The following is a 15,022-nucleotide window of genomic DNA, read 5'->3' as shown; positions in this document are numbered from 1 at the left end:
ATATGCCATGATGAGAAGTTCCATTATGTTATTGTTGACATCTCTAAAAATTCAGATGACCTTTTAAATATGCAGAAGAAATTATTCAAGTTCTTAAGTAACCTACTGTGTATGGGCTTATGCTAATTTTGGTACAAAAATCATATAATCTCTAGTTACATCAGTGAGGTTTCTCTAAGCTTTACTGTATGCTCTCAATAAAAAAAATATGAGCAGTATAAATATAAAATCTACTAAAGAAAATTTTGTCTTTATAAATTTCTCAATGTCAATTTAGAAAAAAAAAAAATGAAAACTGAATGTATGGCTGGTAATCATTTGAAATACTTGTATTAGCCTTTTTCATTTGATAAAATATAAAGTACACGAGAATTGTTTCTAGAAGTTCATTATCCGTATTCCCCATTGTGTATCATGTCAGGGCAGTACTGTGTTTTAAAACCATGTGAAAGTACATTTCAATGGCTGCCGATCAAGTTAACAGCGTTAAAGCAAACTAGCTGTTAGTTCAGGGAAAAGCCCAAGAAGCCTAGGCCAGCTGATTGTAGCAGGGATGACAACAAAAACAACTTGCTCCCACCTTTAGACAATTCACATAACCAGCCAACGTTTGAGTGACGAGCTTCAGAACCACTTAACATCACTAATTCCTTGTTGAAGTTCAAAAGTCAAGTGAATCCTCTCTAAAAATGGTAACTCTTGTCCTACCTGTCCCATGGTCTAATATCTATAGTGTTGCTTTCAGTAAAGGTTTTTAAAGTTCCCTGCACATTACGGATTTGAAAGTGCTTTAGAACCTCCTGCTACTAAATGCTTGTATGCAACAATCCCTTTCGGTTTATAAGGCAACTGAATTATGAGGCAGAAGACCGTGTGGGTAGTCTGAATCTCAATATCCCTCAACTCACTAAACTAAGAGCTCCTGAATTATATCTTGCTACATACAGTAGGTGAATGGTGTGGCATATAATATGATTCCCCTAAACCTTGTTGGGGGGAACAAAGTTTCAGCTAAAGTCAATCATATGCATTATGTTTTGCTTGGCAGTCTGTTCCGTTTACTTGCACACTTGGCCTCTACCTCATCACAGGTTAATTCAATGTAGGCCCTAGTACAGTACATATACTGCACTAACAAAATTAGTCTTACGCATATATATGCAGCATCTCCCACAATCACTCCAGTTGTAAACAAACCGGGAAATACACTTATTTTCCCTAAGTTCAACCAATGATACAGGAAGAGAAAGAACAAGGAAGCAACCTTAAAATTGATGAATTATCTAGGTGACAGAAACATAAACGCTGACAAAAAAAATAGAAGTGGTTTTTAAAAAGCGTGGCTATTAAATACCAAGATACCAAACTAGATGGAGAAAGAGTATACTGCATAGAAAATAAGGAAGGGGTGGAGAGCTGAGGTGTCCAATAACTGGAAGGTCTCAAAGACTGAACTGGTTTGGATGCGCTGAGAAGGGATGAAGACCAGGTAGTCAACAACAACAGTAGATATGGATGTAGCAAGATGAAAACCAAGAAACAAGCCCAGAAAATCACAGAAAAAAAAAGAATAGATCAAGACTACACTTAATAGTTCAGGTAGAACATGAAGAGAAAGTTTGGAATAACCACGGATTCTAATAACTTGCCAGAACAGTTATGCAAAGGATTTGCAAGCTATCATCAAAAAAATAGAAAGTAGGCATACTTAAGCTTACAAGCCATAAATTTCATGATCATCTACACCACCAAAATGTAGAGAAATAAAACAAAATTTGACTAAGCTGATCACTAAAGCCCTGCACTTCCCTCAAGAACAGTCTTACCTCCTAACAATTGATTTTGTACTGTGATGCAATGCAACTTCTGAAGGGTCTGCTCACAGATACAACTTAAAGTTTTATAAATGGGTTTTTGGAGTTCATATGAACCCAATAAAAAAATAAGCCCATACACAAGGTTACAACACTAGTCAACTTTTACAATGTTTAAACTTTCTCAAAAAATCTACTGAACCAAAACTTACTTTATAAATTATCACAAATTAACTTGTATAGGATACTATTAAACTGTAAATGATCACAAATAAGCTTATATAGCATACTATTTAACTTTAAATGACCACAAATAAATTTATATTAACCCAATAAGCATGTAAAAAACTCTGAAAAATTTCAATATATTAAATGACTATTTAAATGTAAAAACAATAATGTAATTAATGCAAAAATTGAAGATGCTTGAATAATGAATTAAATTTAGTTTTATTTACATACATAAAGAACAACAAAAACTTCAATAAACTTCAATCACACCAGACACTCATCAAACACCCATTCTCAATAATCCCTTCAATCTAATCTATATATAAACATCAAAAGCAAAGAAAAATTATAAAATCTAAAAAACTATGCAAATGGTAATTACGAAATGCCATCTTAACCCTTTTACCCCCAGGCTATTTGGAAATTTCCAACCCTTAACCCCCAAGGGGTTATTTTTTTCCCAGCATATTTTGCTGTATATTTTTTTTTAAATTCTCTAACAGCCTTAATTTTTGTCATAGAGAGGTCAGGTTGGTCTCATTCTCTTGGAAAATGCCTGAATTTTCTAAAAAAAAAAAAAAAATATAAAAAATATGAAAAAAAAATTTTTAAAGCATTTTTTTGCAAGGACGTACCAGTACGTCCATGGGGGTAAAGGGATGGCTTTTGTGAAATGTACCAGTACGTCCTTTGGGGGTAAAAGGGTTAAGTAATTGGATAGAACTCAAACATAAGCATCTCAATAGTTTATGTAAATAATGCAGAAATGGGGAAAACTAAAGACAAATTTCAGTATACCAAATTCAGTAAAGTACATAATGACCTAATCTTAAGAATTGTCCTTTACACCATGCAACTCATAATGATACAATTACATCACGAATTTTCCCATGCTTGTACAGAACCTAAAGCCTTTCAGCTGGAAATGGACATTTCAACTAATGTGCATATCTTTGGTATTAAATGATGTGAGGATGCATGCACTCATGGCTCAATTAATTAGGTCACAATTAACAGCTGAAAGTTCAAATTAATAAGTGGATGCACTGATATTTAAGAAATTTACACGTGGGAACAAATTCTAAATAAGTATGCAGTACTTCATTAACTAAAACATATACTTTACTGCAAAAAGGAAAACACTAACTTAATTTTCAATGGATATCCAGCATTTACTTTTTATTAATTGAATAGGTAACTGCTCTGACGCAGCCTTAAAGACATTTTTACTAGATTTGCTGTCAAGTAAACTTGCACTTATCAAATGTCAAGCTCTGGAAGTTTTTAATACTTTTACTTTTCCTGTACTAACAATCTCCCTACCCTTTGAAGGAAAAGTCTATCGATTCCTTTTGGAGGTCACTTTCTCTTTCTCTTATTCCTTAATAGTCCTTAGGTACATAAAAACATTTTGATTCCTATCCCATTGGTCTTGGCACTAAAATTTAACATTTTAGTACAGTACTTGCTGGAGAATTTATATGTCACAAGTACAAGAGGTTCAACGTGTACAATATTTACTTCTTAGGGATATAAAATATGAATTGGTTGGTATAAAATTACATTACGAGAAAATACAAAGCGTTCAGTTGGATACTGACATTTAGGCTGTTCTGCATAACTTTCATATTAATTACTATAATTGATGGCCTATAAGACGCACGCACATATAAGACGCACCCTCATTTCAGCAGGTCAGATTCAGGGAAAACTTTTCCATTGTATTTAAGGGGATCGTCCGCCATGCCATGAAATTTTTGTCTAATTATTCAAAATACACAATTTCTATATATCTTTAAGACATACTGTATATAATACCTCCATCATATAAAAATTTCAAGTCATTTGACCAAAACCTTTTTGATATACTGTATTAGCAAAAATCATGATTTAAAATTTTTTGGGGTACATTTTCCTACACTAATATGACATAAATCATCTTGAAAATCATACCAGCAAAACTTCTTTATAGATTGAATAATTCTGTGTGACAGTTTTTTTATTTTCCTTTTCATTTTTTTAATGAATTTTTCTTAATTTTCTTTGTCTAGACGTAAAATATTCATGAAAAAGAGAGGAAAAGGAAAATCAAAATTCTGGTACACAAAATTGTGGGATTTTTATTCCTCTTTTCAATGATATCTTTCAAAAATCAAACAATAAATAAGTGAGAAAAATGTACCTAAGTGTGAATAAGTAGGTTTTTGAGTTATGAGCTCAAAGATTTTCAATAAATTTTAGCTTCTTTTCTTTAAAAAATCAAGATAACATTATTATGATAACCTTACTTTGTACTTTTACTCTTTATTCCTACGTAAACGCACCCCAAACGAGGTATCTAAACTCTAAGTTTACTAATACACTTAGCATAAGGGTGTCATGAGTTGCCAGCGTCCTCTCATTGTTACCACAGTTTTAGTTAGAATGTTCCAGCCTTGAACTCTTATTCATGTTTCCCCAGCTTCTTGGTTCTTTTTTGTTGCTCTCTGCTTATTTTTTATTCTTTCTAAGTTCTTAGGTAACATTGGCCTTGCTATAAAATTTACGAGGACGTTATGAAAACACAACTGCAAGGTCTCAAGAACTTTTTAGGGCCACGCCCACCTGCTAAAGTATAAGTCTCCTAAGAAAGTAGTTCGAGGTAATTACTTCCTGTTGGACCAAATCACAAATTTTAAGTAATTTGTATTTTTCCTAACAGTTACCTCGAACTACTTTCTTAGGAGTATCTGGGATCGCCTCCCATCCGACCAGAGTTTTGTGTAGTTTACCCTAAACCCATTTTCTATGAGGGGTAACCTCAGGCGGTGTGATACGCGCACTGAGGCTAACCCCGGGTCAGAGAGCATGCTTGCTCAGGTGTCAACCTCCAGTAAGTTCTTGGTTGCTAAGGTCTCTAAGAAAACCAGGGGACACTCGGGGAAGGCAGGGTGGGCCATTACCCGAAAGTAGTTCGAGGTAAGTACTGTTAGGAAAAATACAAATTACTTAAAATTTGTGATTTGTTCCAACACGAAGTACTTACCTCGAACTACTTTCTTAGGAGACTTATACTTTAGGAGGTGGGCGTGGCCCTAAAAAGTTCTTAAGACCGTGCTGAGGAATATCCAGAGACCTAGAAAGAGGCTATGTCGTGTTGACTCCTAGAAAACGATTGAGAGGGAACTACACAAAAACCCATCTTAGTGTCTAAGAAACTCACCTGTGCAAGAAATCCTAGGGAACATGTCTTTCTCTTGATGAGGTACTCGTCTCTGGCTCAGGGCCTTCACTGAGCCCACTTGAAGCGAAAAAAGGGGGAAGGAAGTACAAGTGGGTTTAAGGAACGAACCTGTGTCTCTTGTTCTTGTTACCCGCGGTTATTGCTGAGGCTATGCCTTTAAATCGTTTGGAGCGCTGAAACGACAGTACCTATTGAGAACCCGTCCAGGGATCTTCTTGAATAGTCCTTCAAATAGTGAGCCGTGAAGGTGGACTGGTTGGCCCAGGTGCCTGCCCTTAGGATCTGGCCCACTGCCATATTTTTCTCGAAGGCCAACGTAGTACTCAGGCCCCTAATGTCGTGGGGCTTGTGTTTCCCTGGCAGGGGGATTCCCGCCTTACTGTAGGCCCTGATGATGACCTGCCGCAACCAGAAGGAGATGGTATTCTTCGAGACTGGTTTCTTCACGAGGCCAGTGGAAACAAAAAGACTCTTGATCCCGGGCCGGAGTCTTGCTGTTCTTTCCAAGTATTTTCTCACTGCCCTGACGGGGCATAGACGCAAATCCTTCACGTCGTCTGACCGGGGGATTGCCGGAATAAAGAAACCCTCAAACCTGGGGTCCCATACGGCAGGGTTCTGGGTCTTAGCTACGAAGGAAGGAACGAACTTGAATGTGACTTCTCGCCAACCTTTCGAGTGAGCAACTTCGTAGGACAGACCATGAATCTCGCTTACCCGTTCAGCTGAAGCTAACGCCAGCAAAAAAACTGTCTTGAAAGTGAGATCCTTGTCCACGATGTCTTTCAAGGGCTCGAACGGAGGCTCGGATAACATTTTCAGGACCCTTACCACGTCCTATTGTGGCACCTTCACAGCTTGCGGGGGGCATGATTGCTCAAAGCTCTTAATGAGCATTTAGATGTGTCTGGAGTTACCCAGGTCTATGCCCTTCAGGAGAAAAACTTGGCCCAAGGCCGCACGGACTCCCTTGATGGCTGGAATAGACATGTTGACCACGTCCCTGAGGTAAACTAGGAAGTCCGCTACCTGCGGAATGGAGACCTTCAGGGGCTTGATGTTCCTAGTGGCGCACCATTTGGTAAAGATGGCCCACTTAGCCTGGTATACAGCTGTCGATGACCGTCTCAGGTAGCCCGACATCCTCGTTGCTGTACTCGACGAATAGCCTTCCCTCCTCAGGAGACGCTCGATAACTTCCACGCGTGAAGGCGGAGGGACCGTGGATTTTCGTGGAACCTTTGGAAGTGTGGTTGTCGGAGAAGATCTGGCCTGTCCGGAAGGGGCCAGGGCGGCTGTTGTGTTAGTTCCCTTAGGTCCATGAACCACTCTCTCTCCAGCCACCAGGGCGCTACCAAAGTCATCTGTAGGTTGCTTGTCTTTCTCACCCTGTTGAGGACCTGCCTAAGCATCCCGAAGGGGGGAAAAGCGTACACGTTGAGATTGTCCCACGGATGTTGGAAGGCGTCTTCGAACGCCGCTTTTGGGTCTGGAACAGAACAGAACAGAACACGGGGAGCTGCGTGTTGAGCCTTGTTGCGAAGACGTCCATCACCGGCGAACCCCATTTCTGGATGACGGACCTGGCTACTTCCGGGTGTAGAGACCATTCGGATCCTACCACTTGCCCCATCCTGCTGAGGCCGTCGGCGAGGACGTTCCTTTTCCCTGGGATGAACCTCGCTGATATTCTTATCTGTTCCACTTCGGCCCATTCCTGAAGTTGTAAGGTGAGGACGCACAGCTCCTTCGACCTTGGGCCTCCCTGTTTCTTTATGTAAGCTACTACCGTGGCGTTGTCGCACATCAACGCTACGGTGTTTCCCCGGAGTAGGTGTACAAACTCCAGGCACGCTCTTTGTACTGCCCTCAACTCTAGAACGTTTATGTGCTGGGTCTTTTCTAGGGCTGTCCAGTTTCCTCTTGCTGATTTCCCTAAGAGATGAGCACCCCACCCCTCCTTTGACGCGTCCGTGAACAGGAGCATCTCCGGAGGGTCGGCTGCAAAGGGCATCCCTTTGAGGGTGTTCGTCCTGCAGCTCCACCATTCCAGGACCCGTTTCGTGTTCGGAAACACCGGGACCACTCTGTGGGGGGAATCCGTTTGGATCCAGTTCTCCTTCAGGTTCCATTGGACCTCCCTGAGCTTTAGCCTGCCCTGGGGGACTAGTTTCTCCAGAGACACAAGGTGACCTATTAGTCTCTGCCAGTCCTTTGCCCTCCTGGGTTGGTCTGTCAGGAAGGGGCGGAGGACCTGGTCTAAGTTGTCCAGCCTGTCTGCGGAGGGGAAGGCTTTCACTAACCGGGAGTCCAGAACCATCCTGAGGTAGGTCGTCCTGGTGGAGGGTATCAGTTGAGACTTCTTTAGGTTAATGGTGATCCCCAGAACGTTGCAGAACTGCAGTAACCTCCCGCCTTGCTCTTTCAGTACTTCCTCTGAGGCTGAAAGTAGCAACCAATCGTCCAGGTAACGAATCAGGCGGATGCCCTGTTCGTGTGCCCAGACTGAGACCGTTGTGAAGACCCTTGTGAAGACTTGGGGAGCAGTGGACAACCCGAAGCAGAGGGTTTTGAACTGCAACGTCTGATTCTCCCATTTCACCCGTAGGTACTTCCTGCTGGAGGGATGAACCGGGATCTGGAAGTAGGCATCCTTGAGATCTACTGACATCATGAAGTCCCCTTCTCTCAAGGACGCCAAGACTGATTTTGGAGTGTCCATTTTGAAGTCCGTCTTGCAGACGAACTTGTTGAGGGCTGAGAGGTCTAGGACCGGTCTCCATTCTCTTGTTCCTTTCTCCACCAGGAACAGCCTGCTGTAGAACCCTGGACCTGGGTCCCGAACAGGTTCCATTGCCCCTTTCGCCAACATCGCTGAGACGTCTCCCTGCAGAGCTGTTTGTTTCAAGGAATCTTTGGGGGCTAGCCACTCCGCCTGCTGATCTGGTATCAGAGGAGGAGGGTCCACTAGGAAGGGCAACCTGTACCCTTCTTTCAGAACTGTCACTGTCCACAGGTCTGCTCCGTGTTTTTCCCATGCTTGCCAAAAAAGTTTGAGGCATCCCCCACCTGAGGTTCCGGCAGGAGTAGGGGGCCTCCCTCACTATCTCCTCCTCGATGAGCGGCCTGAATGACCTCTTCTGGATGCGGAGAAGGACGGTCTATAGGCGGTTTGGTTCGCGGCTGAACCCCTACGGGAGGGCTGAGACGACTGGGACCATGTTGGCGCCGAGCTGTCTCTCCTAGGGTGGTTAGGAGCGGGCCGAGGAGGGCGAGGCGTGTCAACGGAGGATCTTCTAAACGTCGGCCTCCTGACCGGGTGGGGCCTGGTCTCGAACGGCTCCTTCATTCTCCGAATTCTCTCCATTGCTTCCTCCGCTGCCTTCGGGGGAAAGATTGAGTCGTCCCACAGGGTCAGGTTCCTCAGAGATCTGGCCTCTCTGTCCGGCAGCCTCCTAGATATCTTGCTCAGAACAGTGTCCCTCCTTCGTAGGACCCAGTTGGCGGACATGGCTAACGACTGGTAAGACAAGAATTTCAGGGTCTTGCCCCCTGAGCTGATGAGTTCCTTGAGCAAGGCCTGGGTCTCCGGAACTGACAGGTCGTAGGACGACTGAACGCCCACCAGAGTGGCGGCCCACCAGTCTAACCAGGAGGAGACGTTGACAAGGTCCTTCGACATCTCCTCCATCATGACCTCCTCCAAAGGAGAGAAGCAGATTGGAACCGTGGACGCCCTTTCTTCCGAGGCTCCTTGCCCTAGTACGGTGAGTGCTGGCTCCAGCGCACAGGCGCCCGCTTGCTGTCCCTCTGGGAGGTAGAACCTGCTCTGGGACTCCAGGACCTGGAGCAGTTTGGAGGAGCTCTCGCTCTTGGGCGCCTCGGCGTGGTTGGCCACTATCCTGTCAACGTGAGCCTTTCCCAAATACACGTCCCTCGCCAAAGGGAGGGTCAAGGAGGGGCGCTGCTGGACTGGGGCGTCCACTATTCTATTTAGGCTGGAATGCCAAGCATCTTCGGAGGAGGGTTCCGGTACGTCCAGCCTGTGGTGACTTCTGATGAGGCCTATCACCCTCCGAAAGGCCGATACCTCCGCTGCTGACCCCTCTCCATGGTCGTCGAGCTCCTCCGACGGGGGTGCTGGTGCAAGTGACGAGGGTACCCTGACGGAGGACCTCGCACGTGGGGGAGTCCTCGAACGACGCTCCCGCGGGGGCTCCCGACGAAGGACGGGCATCTCTGTCGGAACGGGGGCCTCCATCCTAGGCCTATCATCTCTCCTGGAGGACCTCGAATCTACGGGCCTGCTCGTTGAGGAAGGCTGAGGGCTGCGCTTGTGCCGAGCTAGGTGGCCCTTGGAGGTCAGGACTCGGCTGCCAGACCGAAGGGGCGACTCTCTCCGCTGGGCGGATGGAGTCGGAACCTTCGCGGGCTTATGCCTGTCAACTGGAACCTGCCATGAGGAATCCCTCCGTCGGGTGCCGCTGCTGCCGGAGGAGTATCTATCCGGGGAGCCCGTCCTCGGAAGCCAACCTGAGGGGCCCGGCGCCGCAGCTAGCTCCAGATGTCTGTCTCGGTGAACCATCACCCATTCGTTGCTCTTGGGTGATCTTGGGCGCTGACTCTCGTGGCGCGACCTCGAGGGGGAACGAGAGCGCGACAACTTCCTGCAGGCCTTCCCTTTTCGCCTCCTGAGCTCCTCAGCGCCTCATCCTCCGAAGAGCAGGAAGGATCCTCCACCGATGAGACCGACGACTTATAGGCCCTCCTCGAAGGCCTCGCCTCCCGCGGTGATGTAGGAGGATTCCTGCGACGCTCCGTGGACGACGACGCCTGCAGAAAAACCTCTGGGTAGACGGCCGACGGCGCTGGGGGGGAGCGAGAAGGCTGTCCCGTGGGAGCCCAGGTCCCGAAGTCATCCTCCATCCTCATCGGGGACCTGAAGGGCGTCTTGGGGGAACCCAAGCAGTGGGGTCCGACGGCGAGAAAAGCTCCTTCTCGACGTCACCCTTGGCTGCTGAACCACCTGAAATGCACGCCCAAGAGGCTGGGGAGAAATTAGTAGCATTATTACCCCACATGGGGTCATCAGAGGAGACGTGACCAGCAGGCACCAGGTCACCATCTCCCGAAAACACTCCCGCCCCTCCCTCAGGCCCCTCACTCGCCTGAAAAGACGCCACAACCCCACTGTCATGAAGATCAGACTCCTGGGGAAGGGCCGCGGACCTCTTCCCCGCAACGGACTTACCTCGTCCCCTACTCTGGGTAGGGTAGGTTGGGAGAGAAGCTCGGACCGCCGAGGCGCTCGTCGAAGCAAGGGAGGAAGGGACGTTGGTCTTCTTAGGCAACTTCTTCGCCGCCGCCTTCTTTTTGGTGCTATACCGCACCCACTGCACCTCGTTCCACGACTCGCACTCCGGACACGTGTCGGAAGGGGAACACACGCTGCCCCTGCACGATGAACACAAGGAGTGCGGGTCAACTTCTGGTTTCGAAAGGAACGCTCCACACGATTTGCTGGTCATAGGCCCAGGACAACGGCGAGGATGCTCCATGATGAAGGAGAAGCACTACGAGACACAAGCGCGCACAGAGAAAGCACAAAGAAAAAGCACAAAGGGACCACGTGGGAAGCGCGTGGGACACAAAGGGTCGGGGACACACAAGTCACACTGGGATAAGGAGAGCGGCGAGATGATATCACGACGCGACCAGAGAACTTACTGGAGGTCGAGACCTGAGCAAGCATGCTCTCTGACCCGGGGTTAGCCTCAGGGCGCGTATCACTCCGCCCGAGGTTACCCCTCATAGAAAATGGGTTTAGGGTAAACTACACAAAACTCTGGTCGGATGGGAGGAGATCCCAGATACTCCTCAGAAAGTAGTTCGAGGTAAGTACTTCGTGTGGGAACAACACTCTTTTTCATGATAAATCGCCCTGGTGTCGCAAATCCGAAGGTCAAAAGCAAAAATCCTAGGCAGTTTGGAGATGTCCTAAGTCACCTTACTAAGTGGCATGAATGTCAAAGTCCTGTCCTCAAAAAACGACATTAGCCAGTTGGTCCCCCCAAAATTTAATAGTTTATAAAGGAAATATTTATTCTAATATTGTTACTGTTCTTAATACATTTTACTTTTTCTTGTTACCTTTCCTCATTGGGCTATTTTCCCTGTTGAGCCCCTGGGCTTATAGCATCCTGCTTTTCCAACTAGGGTTGTAGCTTAGCAAGTAATAATAATAATAATAATAATAATAATATTAATAATAATAATAATAATAATAATAAAATAATAATAATAACAATAATAATAATAATAATAATAATCCTTGGAGGAGCCATCCATTAGAAACTAGCCTCGTCGTCGACAAAATAAGTTTCGGAAGACTTCATTGTCAACCCAGAAGGGTGTTTGTGCAGGAACACGTTGTACTTCCTCTATAGCTATGATCATCCAAAGGGAAACCTCTTGCAGCTGTCATGCCATCAGTATTCCCAGATACGCCATCCTCTAATTGGGAGTCCAAAGGAACTTTCAATGATGATTCAGTATACCATGATCTATGGGTCATGGCAATAGGAAGTTTGACTACATCCTGAAGCAGTTCTCCTCAAGGAGAACACTCTCCTCTTGGAAGTCCAAAGGAATTTTCTCCAATATATGACAATCAGTAGACTGTGACAAAAGGGAGGAATTCTGACAATACTGAAGCAATTCTCCTTATAGGAGGGTAGAATGTGCAAATTGTTGAGTTACTGCAGTAAACAAATGCCATTTCAGAGAGCTCAAGAAGAGACTGGTTTGAATACTTACATAAACACTGGTGAGTAATACCCAATCTGAAGCTCTAGGCTTTGAGCAGAAGGATTGGCTCCAAAGATATGTATCCTTCATTCCACAGGATTAGACCATATGATTCTTGCTGTCTCCAACTTGAAAGGTGTCTGAGGAACAACTTGTTTGATGGAGAGAGATCCATGATCAGTTGCCAATCCCTTATTCACTTTTCCATCTGGAAGAATCAACTATATGATTCGAGAGAATTGTCTTGGACGACTCTGAGCATCATCATCTGTGACCTAAAGGACAAGTTTTGAAGATATTGTAGGTAGATCTGGAATGTAACTGGTGTGTGATTCATGGGAGGGTGCAGTACTCATCCTAAAGGACTTTCGTTAATCAGTTCCCTGCTCTGTGTTGGTACTGCTTGTTCAATGTCTTAACAGGCATACCATTACTAGCAGCAGCTGTAGAAGGGTAATGTTAATATGTGTTTGTGTGTGTAGCCCAGTACAAGAGTTATGTGTGTCGATGTTTCATCCCTCTATGAGACAACTCCTGGCACTGACTCCCATTACAAGACTGAGTTCCTTCGACAGGTGTAAACACCCATACCAAGTACTCAGACGCCTTCCTATAGTTGTGCGTGCTGATATTTCTTAGATATGGGAAAACTTTCAGCATTAAATTCTAGAAGTTAGGTTCTTGGTACCCTCTCCTGAGAGAAAGAAAGAGAGACTGTTCATGAAGGGGATAGAAAGGTGGTGCCCTTCATTCCGACCAACAGTGCAAATGCTCCAATGTTTCTCACTGCTATAGGACAACTCTCGGCACTTACTTCTTCTGGTATGAGGCCAAGCAACGGAAATAGGTGTATGAACACTCATTTCAAGTACTCGGCACCCTCCTACAGTTGTGAGTGCTAATATTTCTTCCCAATTTAAAACAATTTTCGGCACTCATTTCTATAAGGGTGATTTTCAGTACTGCACCATCCATCCCTGTATAAGTTGAGAGGGAACGTTCGGAGTCATGCATCCGCAATTCCTATTTTTCTCACGGACTTCTCCAAAATGTCTTATATTTATCCTCAGCATAAAGATTCTACCATAGATGAGGCAGATAATAAGGAAGAACTTGAAGTTCACCTCCTGTAAGATAGTGCAGGCCAAGAGGATGCCTACAGAGAGAAACGACAGTGGACTCTTGCAAGAGACACTGCTATCAGAAGAAACAGAAGGGATGAAGAGCAGTGCTCCTCCCCCTTAAAACTCTGTGGTAGCAAAACATTCCTCCAACAGAGCACAATTATGTCTAGGAAATGCAACTTCCTAAGGATTACTTGGAGTCATCGTCAAAAGGCCACACTAGTGTTGGAATAAACAGCTAACAGTAATGTTGCCCAACAGGAACAAGAATGTAGATATCAGCAGCTTGCACAAAAACTGTAATCCCATTTAGCTGAAAGAAAAAGATAAAAATTACATCCAAATGAGTAAGCCAAGAAGTACATCAGTACCATTTGGTGGCTGAAAACCAAAGGGGAGCTGTATTCATCTTCAGCTAAAGCATACTTCTATTAAAAGTTCATATATTTGTATTCATGTAGGAACAAATATAAAAATTGTACTACTATATATTGGACTGTACAGTACTGTATTCCATACAAGATCAATTACTATTCTTTACTTAAGGCAGATAATATGAAGTCAGGCATTTATTTTTCTTCCACAGAAATATAAGACGTGGCTAGCATATGCTTCCAATACCAGTTTGATTAACTTGATCAACATTAAACATAAGGCATGTAAAAACTTGTTGCTACTGATAATTTCCAAAGTATGTCAGGGAATTCCAGAGCAGCTACTTCATCAGCAATTGCTGCATCACCGGTTGGTTTGACTCTTAAAATAATTACATAAACCATGCCAGGCACCAAAGTGTGCGATCACCGATGCTTTACCCTGTTCGGCTTTCAAATCTTAAGGGCTTTCAACTTTTTCTTGGGTAAGCATCATTCTTGGAGGCATTCTTTGATGATTCTAATTCTGAATCCAAATGCTAAGAAGTTTTTCCATCTCCTCCATAATACTTCCTTTCTCCTTAGAAATATTTGAATGCATTAGCAAAAAATTATTCAGCTGTTCTCTTACTTTCTCTTTATTCTTAATTATTATAGTGATGTTGGGCTTATTCTTATTACAGCACTAGAGGTATCACCCCTACTTCTGCACTTACTATCAGACATATTAATTGACAACAGTTCACAATTTCTACACGAATTAATAAATGCATAGCGTCAAATGTTTACACAACCACTCACTAGGAGATTGGACATGTGACTGAGGTAGATATCCACAAATATGACAACATTCAGCACCAGCATAGCGAACTAAAACCCCCCCTTAGCTATGTAATTTAAAATTCAGCCATAATTATTAAGTTCTTGTGTATTTTAGCTTTTTAATCAGTATTTTACACACATTCCTATTGAAGAAAGTCTGTAAATCTGACATTCATATGGTGGAGAGTTACCGTACTTTATAAAATTAAGGTAGTCGGGCTTGACACACTGAAAGCCAAGATGACGTAAAGTGGGGCATTAATGTAATGCAATATCGCACTGTACTTGAGTTAGTGCTATATAGCAAAAAATTATGATTAAATTGTTCAAACACTTTTGAAAACCTGAAACCATAGAAAATATTCTAAAAAGAAGAATTATTTAGTACAGTAGACCATTAACCTGACTGATTGTTTCCTCACAAAACTGACCTGTTATTGTTACCCCAGTCCATTTTTATTAATGAATTCAAGGAATCAAAACTAAAGGTATGATGCATATTGTTCAAAACAGAAACAATAAAAATAAAATGCTATTCATTCTCCAAAAATAGATAAAAACAATATATAAAAACAATAAACATGAGCATCAAATACAATACTGTACCTTAACAACAAAAGCTCTGAC

The 15,022-nt window shown here is 43.9% G+C and overlaps 1 protein-coding gene across 7 annotated transcripts in view; it reads right to left on the bottom strand.

Annotated features, from left to right (window-relative positions):
• LOC137618196 (phosphoribosyl pyrophosphate synthase-associated protein 1) overlaps positions 1–15,022 on the bottom strand; it is a 143,221-nt gene that overhangs the window by 79,644 nt on the left and 48,555 nt on the right. For all 7 annotated transcript variants that reach the window (XM_068348284.1, XM_068348286.1, XM_068348281.1 and 4 more), the window contains one exon: positions 1–43. This exon is cut by the window's left edge and continues 121 nt beyond it. In XM_068348284.1, coding sequence (XP_068204385.1) covers positions 1–43 — 43 coding nt within the window. The remainder of the gene's footprint in view (positions 44–15,022) is intronic.

Source organism: Palaemon carinicauda, chromosome 24 (genome assembly GCF_036898095.1).
Source record: "Palaemon carinicauda isolate YSFRI2023 chromosome 24, ASM3689809v2, whole genome shotgun sequence".
NCBI lineage: Eukaryota > Metazoa > Arthropoda > Malacostraca > Decapoda > Palaemonidae > Palaemon > Palaemon carinicauda.
The sequence above is the reverse complement of the archived record's forward strand: the minus strand, read 5'-3'. Positions and strand labels throughout refer to the sequence as shown.